Source organism: Sceloporus undulatus, chromosome 5, assembly GCF_019175285.1.
Source record: "Sceloporus undulatus isolate JIND9_A2432 ecotype Alabama chromosome 5, SceUnd_v1.1, whole genome shotgun sequence".
Classification (NCBI taxonomy): domain Eukaryota; kingdom Metazoa; phylum Chordata; class Lepidosauria; order Squamata; family Phrynosomatidae; genus Sceloporus; species Sceloporus undulatus.
In genome coordinates, this window is record NC_056526.1 from 22043422 (window position 1) to 22065602 (window position 22181).

The 22181-nt window shown below is 40.7% G+C and overlaps 1 protein-coding gene and 1 non-coding gene across 11 annotated transcripts in view; one reads left to right on the top strand and one right to left on the bottom strand.

Moving 5' to 3' along the window:
* Positions 1 to 22181, top strand: part of BICD1 (BICD cargo adaptor 1) — a 123003-nt gene that overhangs the window by 68869 nt on the left and 31953 nt on the right. For 4 of the 10 annotated variants that reach the window (XM_042468818.1, XM_042468820.1, XM_042468819.1 and 1 more), the window contains exons 3-8: positions 7055 to 7207; positions 11078 to 11515; positions 13457 to 14548; positions 16769 to 16920; positions 19241 to 19558; positions 21501 to 21691. In XM_042468818.1, coding sequence (XP_042324752.1) covers positions 7055 to 7207; positions 11078 to 11515; positions 13457 to 14548; positions 16769 to 16920; positions 19241 to 19558; positions 21501 to 21691 — 2344 coding nt within the window. Of the gene's footprint in view, positions 1 to 7054; positions 7208 to 11077; positions 11516 to 13456; positions 14549 to 16768; positions 16921 to 19240; positions 19559 to 21500; positions 21692 to 22181 lie in introns of those variants that run through there. The other 6 variants (XM_042468823.1, XM_042468826.1, XM_042468824.1 and 3 more) reach the window with 4 other exon arrangements.
* On the bottom strand, positions 13219 to 13380 carry LOC121932333. The gene has a single exon (XR_006104321.1). It is a non-coding gene; the product is annotated as a U1 spliceosomal RNA (small nuclear RNA).

Here is a 22181-nt window from a genome sequence, read left to right on the forward strand (position 1 = left end):
TATTTGTAGAATTTTAGTTTAAGATGAAGGATTACATTTAGGTTGACAGACACAGTAATTCATAAGTCTGTCTTCTCTATAGGGGCTAAAATGTTTTGCCAAAGTGCACTCAGAAAATGCCTGGATTGTTCATCATAGGCTGAATATTTACATTGTGTAACCTCTATGTTAGGAGGAGTTATGCTCACTAACAGTCTGCAAATGTGATGCCCTTTAGATAAAAAGTGACTGATCAACCAAATTCAGGCCTTTGTCTTTGTCTTTCTCTACAGTAGCTTGCCAGTGTTCCATCCCTGCTTCCCTCTGTTATTCTTGTGGTGTTACTCATTTTTGCTGATCCAGCAGTCTTCGAGGGTGATGGGTCATGCAGAACTGTTAGTTCTTCAGCTTGTCAAGTGTATTCTTAGATGTACTTTTTCCCAAGATTCTCATGCCCAGCATCCAGCATCTTTGCTTTCAAGGCAGCCTGACCCTTTGTGTATTTACTTGGAGGAAAGGCTCACTGAATCCAGTGGGACTTGCTGCCAAGTAAGTGTGTAGGAGTGCATGCTTAATGTTGGATTTAACTAATATTGGCCTGTTCCGCACGGGTGTAAAGTACGCCCCTAGGATGTACTAGGGTTAGGAAAGGGCATGCTTTACACATGCCCCTAACCCTAGTATGTCCTGGGGATGTACAAAATGGCAGCGCCCATTCTACAAGGCACCGCCATCTAGATGTAGCAGACGCTTAGTGTCCGTGTGGCGCTAATGACTCTGCGAGTGCGCCATTGGCACCTTGCGGCATCATTAGCACACTGCAACAAGAAGCGACATTTTGGCGTTTCTTTTTGCAGCGGGGGGGAGCCTCGTGGTTTGGCTGCTGGGGCTCCTCGGCGCTGCTAATGACGGTGACGGCAGACCGACGGTTTCAGGCGGTCTGTAATGCGCCTACATTACTGGAAAGATGGCAATGGAATCTTATATTCTTTGGACCTGCTTAAAACCTTACATGGAGGAAATTGGAACTCCTCATGGTTTTCTTAGCTCCCTGTATTTAGAAAAACTGTGTTGGTCATACCAAAACAGTGTTTTGTGGAAAGGCAAGACACACATGTATGTTGCAGAAATTAAAATGGCATACAGCGCCTCATTATATTTCTTGATTCCAGCAAGTGTATAAATGTATGGGAAACACTATCCATCATATTATTTTTATCTAAGCCCTGGTAAAATAGGAATCATCTTATTCAATAAATGTGAAAAGGTCTTTTTTTTTTTTAGTGTAGATATCAAAGATGATGTAACACTTAATACTGAAACTGTTCCAACACAATGCAGGTATTCTCAGTAGCCAGAATGTTTCCAGTGAGCACTGTATGTTCTCTGTGAAACAATTGTACAAGTCATTTTGTAGAAGTCTTTATGCAGAGTGATTTTGATCCGTTATCATATTAATATTTAAAATCAACAAAGCTGAAGGAGTAGCTACAGCTAATTTATATTATGTAGCTGAAATTCATTAAAAGAGCAGCAGCACAAACAAATTATTGCATTTACTATTTTTGACAGAGTAAGAGAAAAATTATTCTTTACCCATTACATCCTGAAATCACAAGACAGATGACAAGAGATTAAAAATACATTTAAGCAGTGCTTCTTATTTTATAAAACCATTCCTTTTGTTCATAATAGTAATTGGAAACATTTCTTTATTTCCTCAGGCTTACAGATTCAGAGACTAGTTGTAGATGGGAAGGGGAGCAGAACGAAAATATATTTGGGCGGTTTACAGACCGCCAAATAGTACGTATACAATACGTACTAGGGTTAGGAAGGGGCGGTGCTTCCGCACCCCCCTAACCCTAGTACGTATTGAATACGTACAAGATGGCGGCGCCCTGTTCATACGGGCGCCGCCATCTTTACGTACTGGACGCACAGCGTCCAGACGTGTCGCACCGCTTGTGACGTAGCGAGCGCGCCCCTGGCACCTCGCTACGTCGCAAACGCGACGGTAAAAGAAGCTCCATTTTGGAGCTTCTTTTTTCGGTCCGCGCGGGAGTCGGGCCGTCTGAAGGCTCCGGCTCCCCCGCGGACCTACTGGCGGCGGCGGCAAACCGCCGCAAAGTGGCGGTCCGTACCCTGCCATAGAGAATAAAAATATAGATGAGAGAAGTAAGACTGACCATGGAACACACTGATTCAGAGAATGGTGGAGTGTCCTCCTTTGGAGGTTTTTAAACAGAGCCTGGATGGGCCTTGGTTGGAAATACTTTAATTCTGTATTCCTGCATTTTCAGGAGGTTGGACTGGATGCCCTTCTGGCCATGATTCTATGAATGTTAGACTGAAAAGCAAGCTTTTTAATGACATGTCAATCCAGTTCAGGCCAAATGATTGATTCTCCTCCTCCCAGCCCTGTAAAGGGACCTTCTGAGACAGCACTTTGGCAATCTTTTCTTTTTAATGATAGAATAATGGATTTCTGTTGCTTAAATTTTGTCTGTTTAGTCACTAGGGGACATGCTCCTCTAACCTTCCCTAGAGTGCATCTACACTGTAGAAACAATGATGTTTGATACCACTTTAAGTGCTGTAGCTCCTTCCTGCGGAATACAGGGATTTGTAGATTTACAAGATCTTTAGCCTTCCTGTGCTAAAGAGTGCTGATGCCTCACAAAACTACAAATCTCAGGATTCTGTAGAATGGAGCCATGGCAGTTAAAGTGTTGTCAAACTGCATTATTTATACAGTATAGATGCACCCCTAGAAATAATAACCCTTTCTCTAGAGCAGTGCTTCTCAACGTTCCTAATGTTGCGACCCTTTAATACAGTTCCTCACATTGTGGTGACCCCCTACCATAAAATTATTTTCGTCTTGGTTTCTAAGACCATTGAAAATATGTGTTTTCCAATGGTCTTAGGCGACCCCTGTGAAAGGGTCATTCGACCCCCAAAGGGGTGGCAACCCACAGGTTGAGAACCACTGCTCTAGAGGAACATGAGCTTTCCCCTACAAGAGGATGGAAGACCCTTTGAAAATGTCATGAAAACTATGGATCCTGTCCAAAGCAATATAATTGAAACACGTAAATACAATTTTCAAAATAAGAGTAAGAAAATTAAAGGGAAAAGTCAAATGTTTTGTGCAGAAGCACACTTCCACTGAAGTTCATCAACACAACACAGTGTCAGAACCAGTGGTCTGAGTTCCCAATAACCAGGAAAACATCTTAGTGTCATAGAAAACAAAAGATTTTTATTCCGGACATCAAGACAGATGTCACCTGTAAAGGGTTTTTGCCAGATTTGAAAATTCCTGTCTCATACCCTAGCTTTAGAATGCAAACTGTCCAGCCTGCCTTTCTGATTGTTGGAGCTTGGCCTTTGATCTTGATCAAAACAAATGCTAATACAGTGCGCCCGCATCATACGTGGCTTCTTATTCATTAAAATGGGGCTTGAGTATACACGGAATTCCCCTTCCCTTGATCCCCTGGACAAAAACAATTATCGGCCAGTATCTCTTCTTCCCTTCTTGGGTAAGGTGATCAAGAGGGCGGTTGCAAACCAGCTCCAAGCAGTCTTGGATGACACCGATTATCTCGATCCATTTCAAACTGGCTTCAAGCCAGGATGTGGAGTGGAGACTGCCCTGATGGCCTTGGTCGATGATCTCCGTCGGTGCATTGACAGGGGAAGTGTGGCCCTGTTGGTGCTCTTGAACATCTCAGCGGCCTTCGATACCATAGACCATGGTATCCTTCTGGAACGCCTGAGAGAGTTGGGAATCGCTGGCTCTGGCTTGCAGTGGCTACATTCCTACCTCTCGGGCAGATTCCAGATGGTGATGCTGGGGGACAGCTGCTCCTCTACGAAAGAGCTGGCATCTGGCATCCCTCAGGGCGCCATTCTGTCCTCCATGCTGTTTAATATTTACATGAAGCCGCTGGGTGAGATCATCAGTGTCATGGCCAGCCAAGAGCAGGTCTCCGAAGATGAGGAGGAGGATGCGGCTCCTCCAGATCAAGAGGTAATTGAGGCTACACCAGGTGCTAATCCTGCTCTGCCAGAATCCAGCCCTGATCTCCCAGCCCCAGAGGAGGTGGCTCAGCCAGGTCCTAATGCTGGTGGGATTCCTCTGGTGGTACAGCAGCCTAGTGGTGACTCTGGGGAGGAGCCAGGCTTGAAGGTTCCCTCCTATAGACAACGCAGGGCTGAAAGTGCTGGCAGGTGCAGATCCCAGAGAATTGTTGAGAAGCAATTAGCAAATCAGCCTCAGGTGGCATGGGGAAGCGTTTCTCTTACTTAATGAGCAGAGATACACCAACTCAGTGCCAGAGTTTATTGCATGATCCTTTGGTGTGACTGCTCCCTGTATCTTGACTCCTTGTTGCCCTGACTCTTGACTTTGGATTGGACTGGACTATTGCTACCTTCTGGCTGACCTGACCCTGGACTGGACTGACTATTGAGACCTCTGTTATCCTGACTTCGGCTTGGCTTTCGGTTTGCTTTCTCCCTGCAAGGTTTGTGGATTACTTCCAGCTCCATAGTTAATTGCCTTCCTTATTGGCGTGTGTCTGTGTGTGCTGGCTGCAGTCCAGGACAATCAGGAGACATGGGGTGAGGTGTTATCAGTATGCTGATGACACCCAAATTTATTTCTCTATGTCTCGGGCTGTTTCAGTGACTAAGGAGGGCATCTCCCCCCTGAATGACTGCCTGAAGTCAGTAATGGATTGGATGAGGGAAAATAGACTTAAGATGAATCCAAATAAAACGGAGGTACTCGTGATAGGTAACCCCAATCCGGGTACGGAGATAAGTTCACCAGTTCTAGATGGGGTTACATTTCTCCTGAAAGACTGCATCCGCAGCTTAGGGGTGCTCCTGGATTCGTCGCTTCAACTGTCTTCTCAGATTGATGTGACAGCTAGGAGTGCCTGTTATCAGCTTTGGCTGATACACCAGTTGCGCGCCTACCTGGAGTAACGGGATCTAGAAATGGTCATACATGCTCTAGTAACCTCTTGCCTTCATTTCTGCAATGCGCTCTACATGGGGCAACCTTTGTGCCATGTCCGGAAACTCCAATTGATACTAAACGTGGCAGCCAGACTGGTTGCCGGAAAATCCAAGTTCGACCATATTATACCTATTTTAAAATCACTATTATTATTATTATCATCATCATCATCATCATCATCATCATCATCCTTTATAAAGCGCTGTAAATTTACACAGCACTGTACATACAGTCTTTTTAATTAGACGGTTCCCTGCCCTCAGGCATACAATATAAAAAGACACTACACAAAAGGAGAAGGGAGTAGTGGTGGGGAAGGGGATGAGGTCCAGGAGTTCCTCTCTACCTCCAAGGCCTGGACCAAGGCAGATGGACTGGAGGGAGAGCTTGGCTTCATAATGGATGGTTAATCTTCATCCAGGGAGGCACTACATTGGCTGCCTATTAGCTTCCGGGCACAATACAAGGTGTTGGTTATCACCTATAAAGCCCTACATGGCCTGGGTCCAGTCTACTTGAAGGAACGCCTCCTCCCATACAATCCTTCCCGTACACTCCGATCCTCTAGGGAAAACCTCTTACAATCTAGAAAGACCAGACTGGTGGTGACCTTCCAGAGGTCCTTTTCTGTCACCGCTCCAAAAACTTGGAATAACTTGCTGGAAGAGATTCGCCGATTATCCTCACTTGAGGCTTTTAAAAAGGCGACAAAAACCTTTCTCTTCCTGCAGGCCTTCCCCGATTGATAATGTCCAGAACCAATTGAATCCCCCTTCTATTATTTTTCTTACTTGTGATTTGTTTTTAACTTTGATGTATTGTTGTGTACTTTTTAAACATTTTTTTTACTGTTTAATTTTATAGTTGGGAGGGAGGGTTGGGTCGGGTTTTTGTGGGGCTTGTTGTTTTTATTGTTGTATATTGTATTTTCTTTGTTGTTACCTGCCTCAATCCTCAGTTGGAAGAGGTGGAATATGAATAAATATTTATTGTTGTTGTTGTTGTTGTTGTTATTATTATTATTATTATTACTTACACGGAGGGTGGGTCCGGAATGGATCCCCGCGTAAGGGAAGGGCGGATTGTAGTTCTTCCTTCCCCTGCATACCAGCATTGCTGCAGGAGGAATGAAATCATAACACTATAAACCCCTTCACTCTGCTTACCAATTGGCCTCCTACTATTTGTTCACTCTGCTATATCCCATACACAGGATCCATACATGATTCATGCAACTATTTCAGTACTCAATAATGTTCATATTGGATACATACATCCTTCCCAATAAACCATACCAGTCATGACAGAATCATGGCCCGGGATTCTGACACACAGTTAAGATCTCTCGTTAGAGATCTTTTTGTTAGAGTATCATACTCTACACAGCAAGTTACTGTTCTGCAGAATGCAGAACATGATGCCACTTTAGTGTTGAGATGTAAGCCCAGGATCATTCCTATATGGTACCACTTTCATACATTTTTCATTAGAACATAAACAGTTTTCTTCTTATTCTTTAGATAAATATTTTATATGCAACACATACTCCTTTTCTCATCTTGCAAATGTGTGGATGGAATTTGTATTCCTTTCTCAAGGTTGTTAGTACTTATCTTAATGGGACAGACTCTATTACTCATTGATCTCCTTTATTCCCTTAGAAATGAAGCAGTGCTGAAAGAAGAATACTTAGTAATTGTATTTGATTGAAACCTTTATCCAGTAAATAAAAATAATTAGATGCTTAAACTCTGCAGAGAAAGAGGATGTAGTGAGTATTTAGGGTTAGGGGGAACATTAACCTTAAGGCTGTATTCCTTTTCTTCTTCATTTTCTGCATTTACTTACATCTGGATATCTACTGGTATGCTATATAAGAGATGAGTCAATGAGGCAAAATGTAGCTGGCTTGATGGATATTCTGAAATGATTTTATTTTATTTTTTAGTGTATTCCATCAACACATAAAATTAAGACTTTTGTTTTGCTGAAAAAGAAATGGTAAATGTTTTATTCTCTCCCCCCCCCCCCTCTTTTCAGAGCAATGAAATGGCAGAACTCCAGCGAATTCGGATGAAAGATGAAATAAGAGAATATAAATTTAGAGAGGCAAGACTCCTTCAGGACTATACAGAACTTGAAGAAGAAAATATTACTCTGCAAAAGTTGGTTTCCACGCTGAAACAGAATCAGGTAAGCACAGATAGATAAGAGATTTAGAATAACAATAACAGTGAATGATATACCATTTTCAAATACAGTACAGTGGTCCCTTCTCTTACACAGGGGATCCGTTCCAGACCCCCGCCCGCATAAGGGAAATTCCTCATATGCTTGAGCCCCATTAAAGTAAATGGGCTTGTGCTCGTGGCGGCGCGCACGCAGAACAGGCACATGTCCCATTACTCCCCATTACGCCCCATTACTGTGTAGGACGTGGGCGCACTGTATGTATATCAATACCTGTTCATATCTACAAATAACAGAAGATACTGTTTAAGGGAGGGTCCATAGAGACAGATTTTGGAAAAGTTACCTTTTGAACAACAGCTTCCAGAACCCCCAACTCAGGGGTAGGCAACCTGTGGCCCGCGGGCCGGATGCGGCCCGGCAAGGCCTTGGGACCGGCCCCAGCCTGGTCCTGCCGCCGATTGCTGCCGGGGCCTTTGGGGGGCAATTGTCTATAGAAGCCTCAGAAACATGCATTTACATTAACATTTTTTTTAAATCAGCAAAAAATTTTTTAAAAAGTGTCTTCCATTTGAAAATTTTGTCCTACATTTGTCCTGGTTTATTTATATATTTAATTTTTTTAAAAAAAATATTTAATTATTTATTTTTTTGGCTTCAGCCCCCCAGTTGTCTGAGGGACAGCAACCTGGCCCCTGGCTCAAAAAGATTGCCTACCCCTGCCCCAACTGATACAGTCGCTGGCAATCAGAGAAAAGGAATAAAAGCGTTGATGGTATCATTATTCACACTGAGGAGCAATGTCCATTTCAAAGGGTGACCCTGGGATCTGATGACTATCAGTGCAGACAGGCTGAATCATTGGTGTGCCTACATAGCAGGGGTTTGACTGAATGGTGTTCGTGGTCCCTTAATCCTGTGATTCTGTGGCCTTCTTGCAACATGGAGCTCAGGCTGTCAGGCTTTCAGTATTAACTGGTGTTGACATATAAGATAACAGAATCTGACTTCTGGAAATCATGATTGGAGACACATTCACCTTGCTCCCAGTTATTTACCCCATTGCCTTACATAAATAGAATGACTCATTCATTCCCCTGTCTCCCATCAGCATCAGTCAATAAAGTGGAGTTGGGGTGGGGAAATGCCCGTTATGTCACAGTAGAGGATATAGGATTTTTTCTTTAAAAATATGAGTGGGGAGAGAATTCTGGAGAGGCAATTTTTGGTGCCATTCTACTGTATGTATAGTGTGTGATGCATAGTTCTGTCAACGTGTGTGTGTGTATGATTGTTAAATTACCTTAAGGATGTAAAGCCTCTTCCTTTTAATGAGGCACATAACTACATGGTGATTATATACACAAGAATTTTTTCCTATCTATTATATACATTTCTACCACTATACTGTGCATGCTGTGTACATTGGACCCTCCACATTTGCTGGGATTAGGGGCACAGGGTCTCTGTAAAAGTGTGTGGGGGGGGGGGGGGAGGAGACAAATAAAAAAAGCTCTTTTTTAAACCTGAGAGAACATCTCTCCAGGAATCTCTCTAGGTCTTCCAATGCAACTCTGTAGCAAACATCCAGCAGAAATCAACTATAGAATTGCACTGGAGGACTAAAAAGTGCCTAGAGGAAAAGTCTGTAGGAATCTTTAAGTCTTCCAGTGTGACTCTATGATCACCTTCTGACAGAGTCACACTGGATGACCTAGAGATTCCTAGAGAGACCATATTAATCGAATCCACAAATAATCAAATCCACAAAAGTCAAAGCCACAAATATGAAAGGCCAATAGTCTTTCTCTTTTGGGGAACCATAGATTTTATTGATTGTCAGTGTTATCAGAAACTGCAGTGGCTAGGACCAAAGAAGCAACTTGTGTGGCTGATGGGATTTTGAATTTTTCTTTCCCAAACAGAAAATGCAAACACACTGTGAGAGTACACACTTTAAAAACAGAAGGAAGTTGAAAAGCAGTTCATGCTATTACACAGTAATGGTATTGGGGCGCCTTCTGTAGAGAGCAATAAAGTCAAAATCCCACTGGGATTTGCAAGCCTGTTTAGGCGTGCCTAAAATAGTTCTTTGGCTGCCAAACTATATTTAGAAATAATTGATATCATACATCATTCTATTCTATAATGAACATAGATAGTATATAGTAAACACAGAATGTGTTTGGCTTTCTAAAATAAAAAAGAGGTATTTTTTCATTTCGCTTCCTTTTTTGCAACTTTGTAAATTGCTGTCATTTTTAAAATAAAAAAGATCTGATTACCTTCTGAGCTTACTCATTACACAGTAATTGTGTTAGTAATCTGATTCTACCACAGAGGAAATAATTTGTATTTCTTTTGCGGTTAGCAAAAAACCAACACTCTCTCATGATATAGTAATATCGACACATTTAACTAAACACTATGGATGTATATTTTCCAGGAAATATTTATAAACTTCAATGTAATCTTTCAAACCTCCCATTTCTTACAATTGACTGTTCGTTGTATTTTTTTTTAAATGTGGTGATATACATAAGGGTGATGATACACTTAAAAATCAAAATGTTTTTGTTAAGACATGAAATGTTTATTCTGTTACCATGGAAAATGTGCAAGCCTATTTAACTTCTACAATGCAATCTTTATATAGAGAATATTGATTCTGTTATAGGATAGTCCTGAAACTAAGAAGTTTCTCACACCAGCCTGCTTTCCCACCACAATCATGCTAGTTTAAGAATGCAATCATACCAATTTGGCATAATTTCTTATCACACTTTCCCCCATGAAAGCGCTTTGGTGATCCATGGTCACAGTCAGTTTTTGGTACTACCAAATGATGCCTTCCAAGAGTAAGGGGGGGAGCTTGGGAACAAACAATGACAGCTACCAACTGCCTCCCAAAACTGGCTTCTTTGTGAATGTGCACCCAGCAGTCGGCTTTGGGAAGGTGTTGGCTGTTGCGATCACTGCTCTGCCCCCCTCCTGAAGCTTGATGCTATGGTGTGCACACTCACACAGTAGTCCCGTATTTCAGGAGGAAGCGGATGGGGGAGGGACAAGAAATTACAGCTGCCAAATACCTCTTGAAGTGGGCTGCTGTGTGAATGTGCACACAGCAGCTGGCTTTGGGATGGTGTCAGTTGTTGTGAAGGGGAGAGGAGCAAAATCATGCCCACCACATCACATGACTAAGGAGATTATCATACAGAGTCTTACCATCCTTAAAACGTGGCTAGATCGTTCCTAAAGCACGAAGGTGTGATCACTGGTCATGCTTGTCTCACGGAAATTCGGTTATGCAGAGAAATGGCGGCTCTGCAAACACTTTAATGACGGGACGCCTCCATGACGATCTAATCACATGACACAAGCTCAAACGGCAATCACACCCTTGTGCTTTAGGGACGACCTAGCCACGATTTAAGGATTGTAAGCCTCCGTGTGATAATCTCCTAAGAAGTGGAACTGCAGCAGAAGGGACATATTGTACAAAGGCAATAATGGAATAGCAGCAAGATTGAGAACCTCTTGATGGGTTTTGCCTGACAACGAAAAGGTGCACCACAGTAATGGAATGGAGTGCAAGGCAGCGGCAAGATGGGTATATGATTTGATAAGTACCACCCAGAGACACTTTTATCCTGTTAAAATTCTGCTTTTCTAGTCTTGTGTGATAAAGCCGCAAGACATCTCTCCAGAAGTATATGCAGTCTGTAATACCTTAATCCTTTTCTCACTCAATGATTCTATACACATACAGTCTTTTCTTTTTTGGTTCCTTCATTCAACAGATGCAACAAATGGCAAGATGTTTATTGATCCAAGTTTTAGTATTATGAATGTTCTTTATCTTATCTAATCCAGGTTGAATATGAAGGTCTGAAACATGAGATAAAACGGTTTGAAGAAGAAACTGTATTGCTTAATAGCCAGCTAGAAGATGCCATTCGGTTAAAGGAAATTGCTGAACATCAACTAGAGGAAGCCTTGGAGACATTAAAGAATGAAAGAGAGCAAAAGAACAATCTGAGGAAGGAACTTTCCCAGTATATCAATCTAAATGATAGTATGTATAATAACCATATTAATATCTCAGTAGATGGATTAAAATTTGGAGAGGATGGGAATGAACCCAATAATGATGAGAAAATGAATGGACACATTCATGGACCCCACATGAAACTGAATGGTGACTTTCGGACTCCCACAGTTAGGAAAGGAGAGTCTCTGCACCCAGTCTCTGATCTCTTCAGTGAGCTTAACATCTCTGAAATGCAAAAACTGAAGCAACAACTCATGCAGGTAACACATGACTTTAACTATTAAAAAGAAGTTTCATATAATATGCTGTATACATGAATCCAGAGCTTAGAAAAGTTATCCTTTGGAACTCACCATGCGTGGCAATTCTAGCAGCTGTCATTTAGATATTTTAAAAAATGTAATATTTCCACACTCTCCATAGTTTGAGTAGAGCTTAAAAGTTTTTTTGCATGAAAAATATTAACTTTTTCTCAGTGTACAGATTACTGCTGTGTGGTAGGTAGCTTGTCGATGTAGGGTTCTGTGTAGCTTGAGCACGACAACGGTAAAACAGACATAGACACTAACAAGATTATTGCCTGAAGCAAGAGCGCTGCTCCTAATTATATCTCCACCTAACATTCCCATAAATTAAAATCCTGTATGTTTTTAGGGTTTTAAATTGGTGATGGCCATGATGTAGCAAAGTCATTAAGCTTGATTTTATTATTTCTCATCAAACAATTTGCGCTTGATATGGCTCATTTGTGTATATGTGTGTTTAATTTTACACTGTTGGGTTATTGACATTTCTTTAATATCTTGAATTAAAATATGTAACTAAACCTCCCACTAAAGTTTTCTAGCTTTTAAAAAAAATAGTTGACAATGTTTTGATGACACAAAGGTATTTTTGAAAACTGAAGAAGGAATGGAAGGATTGTTTATTTTTCTCTTGCTGTTTTACTGTACAGCTCTTAGAATTCAGAGACATAGCCATGTTGACCTGGAATATCAGAATGCATAGGGATCTTGTAGTGCTTTTGAGGCTAACTGTGCGAAGGAAGTTGTAGCATGATCTTTCATGCACTTGATCTACTTCCTCAGATGCATTATGAACAACTCTTAGTGCAATATGGTTGCTTTATAAGCAACAACAAGAATAACAATCGAACAGAGGTGCAGATTAAAACAGATTTATTCCCAGAAATTTTATATTAAAGTAATTTTTAGATTTGATGGAAAAGACAAGTTTATTTTCCACCCTCTCTTCTGAGTAGTTCCTAAGCTGTGCATCTCTTGTTTTGGTGTTTTTGTTGTTGGTGTTCTTGTATGCCTTCAAGTCATTTCCAACTAATGACAACCCTTTCATGGGGTTTTCTTGGCAAGATTTGTTCAGTGGAGGTTTGCATTTGGCTTCCTCTGAGGCTGAGAGCATTTGACTTGCCCAGGATTCCCCATGGCCAATTGGGGAATCAAACCCTGGTCTATGGAGTCATAGTCCAACACTCACAGCACTACACCATGTTTTTACTTCTGCTTAATTTCACTTACATTTTTTTAAAACAATGCAGTGGTATTTAAGCTGATTTTTTAAACTAGGATATATTTTATACAAATACCATCCTATTAAAATTATAAATATTATAATTCATTAAAATTATATATTAGTTAACCCCCCCCCCAAAAAAAAAAACCTCAAAAAACTCCAAACCTCAGAGGAGATTATGAGATTCTTTAGCAATCAGACTAGAAGAGAAATCTGCCTCTGCAGGAAACCTAAAGTGCCATACTAAGATTTTTTCCTGTTTTGTTGTGTGTTGTCAAGTCTTTTCTGACTTATGACAACCCTGATCCTATTACAGGGTTTTCTATACAAGAAATGTCTGGGGTGGTGGTAGTTGCATTTGCCTCCATCTGAGGCTGAGAGAGTAATAGTCCACTGCAAAAACCACTACACAATACTGGCTCATATAAAAACAGGGTAAGGTGCAAATACAGTTTTACCACTACCACAAATTGTGCAACCATGTTTCCTGCATTTGCAAGAATTACAAGGATCAGCACAAACAGAGTGCAATAGATGAGCCTCACCCTGTGAAAACCACTCTCATGATCATGATATCTCCCCTGCCAGCTACCATGGTTATTGAGTCCCTATGTTTTTTTACCATCATTTCTTATTTGAGACACTAATATCTTTTTTGTGGGTTATTGCAGGTAGAGCGTGAGAAAGCTATTCTCCTAGCCAATCTTCAGGAGTCTCAGACACAGCTGGAACATACAAAGGGAGCACTCACTGAGCAACATGAACGGGTTCACAGGCTCACAGAGCATGTCAATGCTATGAGGGGCCTACAGAGTAACAAAGAGTTGAAAGATGTAGATTTTGAGAAAGGCCAAGATTCTGGGGAAGAAACCCATGATTATGAAGTGGACATTAATGGCTTAGAGATTCTAGAGTGCAAATACAAAGTGGCTGTTACAGAGGTGATTGACCTCAAAGCTGAAATAAAAGCCTTAAAAGAAAAATACAATAAATGTGTTGAAAACTACACTGAAGAAAAGACAAAATATGAGAGTAGAATCCAGATATATGATGAACAGGTGACAAACCTGGAAAGGTCAACTAAGGAAAGCCATGAGAAAATGATGCAGATGGAAAAGGAATTGCAGAGAATTACAGGTGTTGCAAATGAGAACCACAATACCCTCAACACAGCTCAGGATGAGCTGGTGACTTTCAGTGAAGAACTTGCACAGCTCTATCATCATGTATGTCTGTGTAACAACGAAACTCCTAATAGGGTTATGTTGGATTATTACAGACAAAGCAGAGTTACTAGAAGTGGAAGCCTGAAGGGACCTGATGATCCAAGAGGGCTTCTGTCTCCCCGACTTGTCAGGAGAGGAATGGCGTCCCCCGTAGAAGCCAGGACACCAACTGAACAGGTTTCAAAAGAAGGAACAGAACTTAACAAAGAACAAAGTCCAACAAAGACACCCACAATTTCTCCTGTCATCACAGCCCCTCCTTCCTCTCCCGTTTCTGACACCAGTGACATTCGCAAAGAGCCAATGAATATTTACAACCTGAATGCCATAATAAGGGACCAAATCAAGCACTTGCAGAAGGCTGTAGACAGGTCGCTGCAGCTATCCCGGCAGCGTGCGGCAGCCCGTGAACTAGTACCTATGATTGATAAGGACAAGGAAGCCTTAATGGAAGAAATACTGAAACTGAAGTCCCTTTTGAGTACAAAACGAGAGCAGATAGCAACCCTCAGGGCGGTACTGAAAGCAAACAAGCAGGTAAACTGTTATTAATTCCTCATCTGCACTTAAATGATTAATGTGTGTGTTCTAATGAGTAATTTTGAGGATGTTTACATATTTTCCTCATAAAATGTGGGGTTTCTTTTGTTTTTGTTTTAATCTCTCACCAAACATTTTATTCTGTGACCTCTGTATCCAAATTTCCTTTAGAGAAACTGGTTGAATGGTCTAGTTCCAACTAGAGATGATCCATTGTCTCAATAGGAATTTGTTAAGTCATTTTATTCTGTGACCTCTGTATCCAAATTTCCTTTGAAGAAACTGGTTGAATGGTCTAAAATGAAGTGTTATTTCCAACTAGAGATGATCATTGTCTCAGTAGGAAATGTGTTAAGTCAACTCTTAAGTAATGAGTGGAACTACTTAGCTGGAACTAACTGGATATGTTTGTTCAAATACTGAATTAACTGTCAGGGATGATGGGAGTTGTAGCTCTTCACCTCTGGCTCTAACTCACCACCTTGTTATGCACCGGCGCTGACCAGTTTTGGCCAGTGGTTAAAGCTTTGCTCTAAAGCAGCAGAGTTTCAGAGAATAGGCTGAAGACCCTGACAAACTCTCCAAGCCTTCTTACTCTTGCTCCACAGAAGTCTTCACACTTCTCCAGGATCCTGCTGGCTCTTGTATCTTCACCCAAGACACCAGACAACTCAGTAGTCTCATATAAAAGATCTACTTTATTCTACTATATACAAATACTAATGCCCTCACAAATCACAATCTCCAAACTACTCACAAAACTCCACAACTACCCACACTACTCCAAACTACTCCACAAAAATACATTGGGAATCATAGCAATTATTATAGCCATTGTAAAATACCACCCACTTAGCCAGTTTCCACCCAGTGGGCGTGTACATCCATTTTGATTGGTTCTCATAGCTCAACCCATAATTAATGGTTTCATCATTTCATCTTGTCCACTTAACGATTCTCAGGTGTTTTCAATTATCCACTCTGCATTTCTGTCCTTGGCATTTAGGACTGCTAAATTACATTAGCTTTTACACCTGTGTGGCTTCTAAATTGCTTTTGCTTAGTCATAGTGACTCTCACATACATGTTTTATTTCTATCACTGTATATCCCATGTTGCATTTTCCTTAACATTAACTTGGTTTTGTTAGTTTACATTTTCGTGTTCCTTTAAGCATGCTTGCAATTATAAATCTTTAGAATAGAATGGGATTAAATATACAGATTTGCATGTACGTTTTTGTTCTGCTTTGCAACCAATCCAGTGCTACAATTTAAGAGGAATTAATTCCCTTAGCCCATGTCCCAAAAAGGCAACCCAAAGCAGACATATTTAGTCTAAGATTGGAAAGAGTCAGCAAGAAGGAGTTTTAGCATATGACAAAATAAAGCTGAGAAGAAGCTTTCTCCTTGTCTCTCCTCATACCCTTTCTCTTTCCAAAGGAGATGGTCATGAAAGTGTGTCTTTTGTCATGCTGGAAAAATCTGTTTGGCAAAAAGCATGCTTTTATGACTATCTTTCTCAGGAAAGAGAACAGAAGAGTTACAACAGCATCAGGAGAGGCAAGGAGAATAACATTTCTCTCTCTCTGCCTCTCAACTTTCTTTGGTCATGAAATAAGGCTCTAGGTTTCTTGAATTTCATGAAGATGCCTCAACCTTTCCCTCCATAATTCTAGGGTTATATTTCTTGCCACAATGGTTATTAGGATTGGGCAGTTAGACATTTAAGGATTTATATGTATTAGTTTCAGCAGTTTTCATGTAAAGAAGGAAGACTGGAATTATGCAGGAATTTCATCCCTTGACCATCACATTTACATTCACCCACCCCCACTGTTGCCTCTGTTAAATGAGTTTTGCTCATGTATATATTTTTCCAAAAATCTGCAAAACTATCCTGACTGGAGCCCAGAATGTAGCAAAAGAAGCATACAAATTGGAAATGAAGTCTCTCTCAAGCTCCAGTCAAGCTATAGCTCTCAAGCCAAAGAAGGCCTCAAATGTTTGACATGTAATGCATGCCAATTGTATTTTATAATACAATTGTATTTTATAATACCAGATGAAAACAAGCAACATGCACAAGCAACATGCAGTATAAATGTGAGTATATGGTCTATGTTTGGTAAAATCTTCTCTGAGCACTTAGAATCCTAGGTGTCATCTTAGTTTCTGTTCATTGCAAATCTATGAAGTGCTCATGTCTTTGTTTCAGACAGCTGAAGTGGCCCTGGCCAATCTGAAGAATAAGTATGAAAATGAGAAGGCCATGGTGACAGAAACCATGACTAAACTGCGCAATGAATTGAAGGCTTTGAAAGAAGATGCAGCAACCTTCTCATCCTTGAGAGCCATGTTTGCAACCAGGTACTAGAACCATTGTCGCCAATTTAAGGCAGTATTTTAGCCTCCTTCACTGGTGTGTAGTGTCTTCCTGTGTGAATACACCAGTTTCTGTGTTGTGAGTTCTGTCAGCCCTCTATATCAATGGCTTCTTTATCCATGGATTCAACCATTCATTGCTTGAAAATATTTATTAAAAATATACATTGCAAAAAGCAAATCTTGATTTTGCCATTTTTGTAAGGGACACAGTTTTACTATACCATTGTATTTAATGCAACTTGAGCATCCAAGGATTTTGGTATCCACGAGGGGTCCTCGAACCAAACCCCAGCAGATAGCAAGGATTCACTGTAATATAAGAAATAAAGTTATACTTTTTATGCCTTTATTTCTGATGATATTACTTAAATTTGAAGCAGCAGCATAGGTAGCTGAAAATGCAGAGAGAGAGAAAGAGAAGTATACAAATAACAGGTTTCTAATCATATTCTTTCATATTTTTAGTGCTGGATTTGTGGTGAGCTCCAAACATTAATAAATTAAGCAATTCCCAGTTTTTACTAATTGCTTCTTACTTTCGGAGTCTTTTTGGAGTTACCCAGTTCTTGAATATACAGTCTGTGCAGATGTTAACATATAAAGAAGCAGATGTTATATATTAACAAAATGTGAATTGTGAGTATAGTTGAAAAGAAGTGAGAGTGGATCTAAATAGGCCACCATAATTACCTCTCTCTGGTTTATTTATTTTTTTATATGTTGAGCAAATTAGCCATTGATAAAGTATTTACATGATTGGAAACAAGGAAGTTTGATCTCTTGATAAGCGATAGTATCAGAGTCACTTAACTACAGCACTTGGCTTCCACCATAATGAGAATTCCTGTAAGGAAAGAGGCTATGCTTTCAGTATAATTAAATGTGCTTCATTCCAATCAGTGACTAATACAGTGACATAATGTCTTGGCTTTTTAAAAAACATGCCTACTCATAACTTCATTGGGTCATTACCATTTTTTTGTTATTTGCTACAATCTTTACATCATCACATTAACTTAATTGCTATAACAAAGTTTCACACACATCTCTTCTTGCAAGCAGAGTGGATAAAAGTGGCAGGCCATCTCAGATTTCACAGTAATATGGGAAATTAAGCCAGGATCCTATAGAGGCAAACAACACATGGAGCAGACTGTTCTGCTTTAAGTTTGACTTTCTTGTTGCTTGCACAAGGAGGTAGCCCAGAGGTACCTCCCTGTCACAACTGGAATTGCCTGAGCACTTGATACACTTGTGTGCTGCCCAAAGAGGTGGTGGCCATCCAAGGTGCACCTCCCAGCATTGGCCAGCAATATCTATACCTTCTTCTTTCCTCATTGCCTGGCTTTGTGGCATCTTGGTGGCCTAGGCAATAGAAATGAGGTTGCTTACCTGTCAAAAGACACTTTTCCCATATTGCCTTGGCCATGAAGACCCTGGGGAGTGAGGTACTGAGGAAAAAGATGGCTGTAGATACAGCTGGCCTGTGTCAGGAGGCACATGCCAGCTTATCTGGCATGCTAACATTAGCAGAGTGTTCTGCTTGAGCACAAATGAATAGAATCTCAGCTCGAAGAGATCACTCTCTTGAGAATCTTAATCAGGATGAGTGGGTAAGTGTGAGTTGTTTTGTGTATCAACCTGAAATTTAATTTAATAAAGAGTGACACAGAACTATTTTAATAAAATTAAAATAAAATAGAGCGAAATGAAAGAAATTACAGTAGACTTATGCTGCTTGTTGTCCTCATCTTGCTATTCTATCTGTTTTAAGCTAATCTATTAAGGAACTACTGTATAAAAACTTCTTTTATACAGGTTACACAACTGATGGTCACAAATGTACTTTAGATCAATGCATCTCTTAGAGCATACTAATGTCATGTTCATTAATATCTTGTGTATGTCCCCAGGGTTTGGTTACTTTCTGCTGCTTGGAGAAGAGTTTAGATTCGGTCTCTTATAGACATGACTTATGGCCACTTCACTCAGGCCAATTGAATGGGTCTGTTTTATATAAAAATTCCATGGAGTGACATCAGATTGATCCAAGCTGCATATAGAAATAGCCAGTGGTGACTGGCAACCACATCTGATGCTTTTGAAATATTTTTTCCAATTGCCGTAATCCCATAAATTACTGCTAGAAGCAATTCTCTCCATTTAGCTAGTTTATGCTGACAATTGTACTGCTACCCCTAACTGTCCAGCTGACATTCATGAAGGAGTTTATGGAGAGTACAATTGATTGGCAAGAAGATTCCCTTTCCATACACCTCACTTGTGTTCCTCTTCCCTCCAGGTGTGATGAATATGTCACACAGCTAGATGAGATGCAGAGGCAATTGGCAGCTGCAGAGGATGAGAAGAAGACTCTAAACTCTTTGCTGCGGATGGCTATCCAGCAAAAACTCGCCCTCACCCAGCGTCTGGAAGACTTAGAGTTTGATCATGAGCAGTCTCGGCGGAGCAAAGGCAAACTTGGAAAGAGCAAGATCGGCAGCCCTAAAGTAAGTGAGGAGGCATCAGCCACCGTGCCAACCATAGACACTTTCCTCCTGCATAGTCAGGGCCCACAGCAACCAAATATACTGCTCAGCAGTGGCACTCAGAGGAAAAGGTATGCATGCAGTCATCTTTATAGTACAGTACAATGGCCTGATCTGAATTAAGGTCATCCACTGAATTACATATAAGTTATATATATTTGAATAATGAGGATGGGAATGGGGAGGACAAATCCGGTGGCTTTTCAAAATGTAAACCCTGGCTATAAATTCCACCTGCTCATAATCTTGTCCTTTTTGATATGGCTATAGATCATATCCTTTTGGCATTTCAGCATATTCTGTATGTCTTGAATGTACATGCTTTGCGTACTACAAAATATACTTTTGCTGGGATGGGGGTAGGGAGCTGTATCAAAGAAGCACATTTACATCCAAAGGGAACCAATCTCTTCAATAAACTATGGTGCTGATAAAGTAGCCCCTTCTTCTCTTCAGTGTTGAAATACATTTAGAATTATGTTTGATCCACTGTGCTCCTCATGTGTTAAAATGAACAAATGTTCAAAACTGAATTATCGTATATACTCGACTATAAGTCAACTTCATGTATAGGTTGAGACCAGGTTTTAGGGATAAAATTATGGATTTTGATATGACCTGTGGATAAGTCAGGTGTAAAACCCAAGGGGCATGTAACAAAGGATCTAAAGGATGAAGCAAAGGAAAACAATTCCAAAGAACTTACAAAATTCCAGCAGGCATAACTGTTTGTGTTCACATGAAATGCTGGATGGATGAGAAATCAGAGTGGGGAGGGTTCAGTGCTTCCAGGACAGACTACACTCTTGTCTTTCACCAGGGGATGGTTCCTCTTTGAGCTAAAGTACAGTACTGACATTGACCCCTGGATAAGTCAATTCAGGTTTTTTGGGTCAATTTTTGACAAAAATTTCTAGACTTATACATGAAGTATATACAGTACATTTATTAAAAACCTAGATGCAAATGTTCATGATTTGCAAAGTTTTGTGGTTGTCCTTTCAGCAGGGAGAATGTGGACCAGATAGAAGAGAGTGAGCAACAGGCCCACTATTTTGGGGATGGTGGTATTGGGGAAGAGAAAATTTCTGATGAATATCTAAACAAGATTTCTACTGATTGAAAATGTTTGGGGCATCTAGTGGTCTCACTAGGCTGGTGTGGAGGGTGCAGTCCGCACCAGGTGACACATCAGAAGAAGGGTGACACCTGGTCAGGCCCTCCTTCTGCTGCAGGCTGAAAAGGGTATGCTTGCCCCTCCAGACTTCATGGTGGTGGTGACTCCCTCCTCAGGAGGAGGCTGCTGCTACGGCAAAAGAGATGGGATGAGTGTGCGCTTTTGGCTGCTGCTTCTGCCGCCTCCCTCCTGGCAGCCCCTCTCCCACACCAGGTGACACCAGGCATAAGGACACCATCATTATCTGACTACTACCTGTTCAGAGTAAATGTTAAATGCAAATACTGTCAGTGATGCAAAAAAAGTATGCATGGAGCCTAAATACTGAATAATCATTAAAATATAAATGGAGGAAAGTGATTTGGAAGGAAGAAGGAAGCAGAGGGTTTATCTCAGGTTTTCACATCCTGTGACTTGCCAAGCCATACACAGCCATGAATGGTATTCTGCCGGATTCTTGACAGCATCCAAGAACAGTATCAAACATGCAGCCAAACATTTAGAACTTTCAAGTAGGCAATAAAAATAAGCCTTATCGAACCAGCGGTGGACCACTATACATGGCAGGTGTTTTTTTGCTCAGCTTGACTGGACACAAGTTAAGCAGCTACTATTATGATTTTCTAAAATATACAGTCAAGACATACCTGATTGAGAAATATGTCCTTCTGTGGGATGTAGTAATGGTAGGGTGGTGGTGTCAATATGTTGGTGTTGATTTGGGAGTGGGGAGAGAAAAACAATGTGATATTGTCATTCAAGGGATCAATGCTTAGTAATTAAAGTAAAAAAACTCTTTTGTTTCTGTATGTATTTTTTCTTGGATCTCCTGCAAGACTATTTTCACCTTCCCCTTGTGATCAGAGCCATCCCAGGACTTCAGGGACTCACCTACTGCCTTTATTAAGAACCCCCCCTGATCACGCCTCCACAGAATCATTTCTCTTGAGGGGCCCCCCTTCCATGAATGAATTCTTCCATGGGCACCGTCTCAGCAAGGAAAAAAGGTTAACTGTGGCCATCCCAGGTAAACATTTTTTCCTTGGGTGCATGTGGTGCAGAATGATTTGCTGAGTCTAGGAAGAGTCCTCTCCAAACATTGCACATGAAATTTCTAATCTGAACACATTCTTAGAACTTTTATATATATGCTTCCTCAGGCTGCTTCAGATTTGTCCCACTATAATCAGTGAAATTATTCTGGATGTGTTGGCAGAATTCATCCAAAGTGTCTTCTACTTATGTCAGCTTCGAAGAAACAAAGATTTCAGTGTGTCACATTTCTATCTACCTCAGTTTAAATCATGGTTTGGGGCTTCACTTAACCCTTCATAAACCATGAAGCTGTGAATGAAAATCAGGGTTAAATACTCTTCATTTGTCTCTCTCCTTCTCCACAGTGCACAGGTCTCAGTGCAAAGATCTTACCTTGTTTAAAGCCAGAATTCACTGTTAAGTTTGAATCTGGGACTCATGTTTTATGTCTGTTAATCATGTAGGAAATTTTAAAATGATAT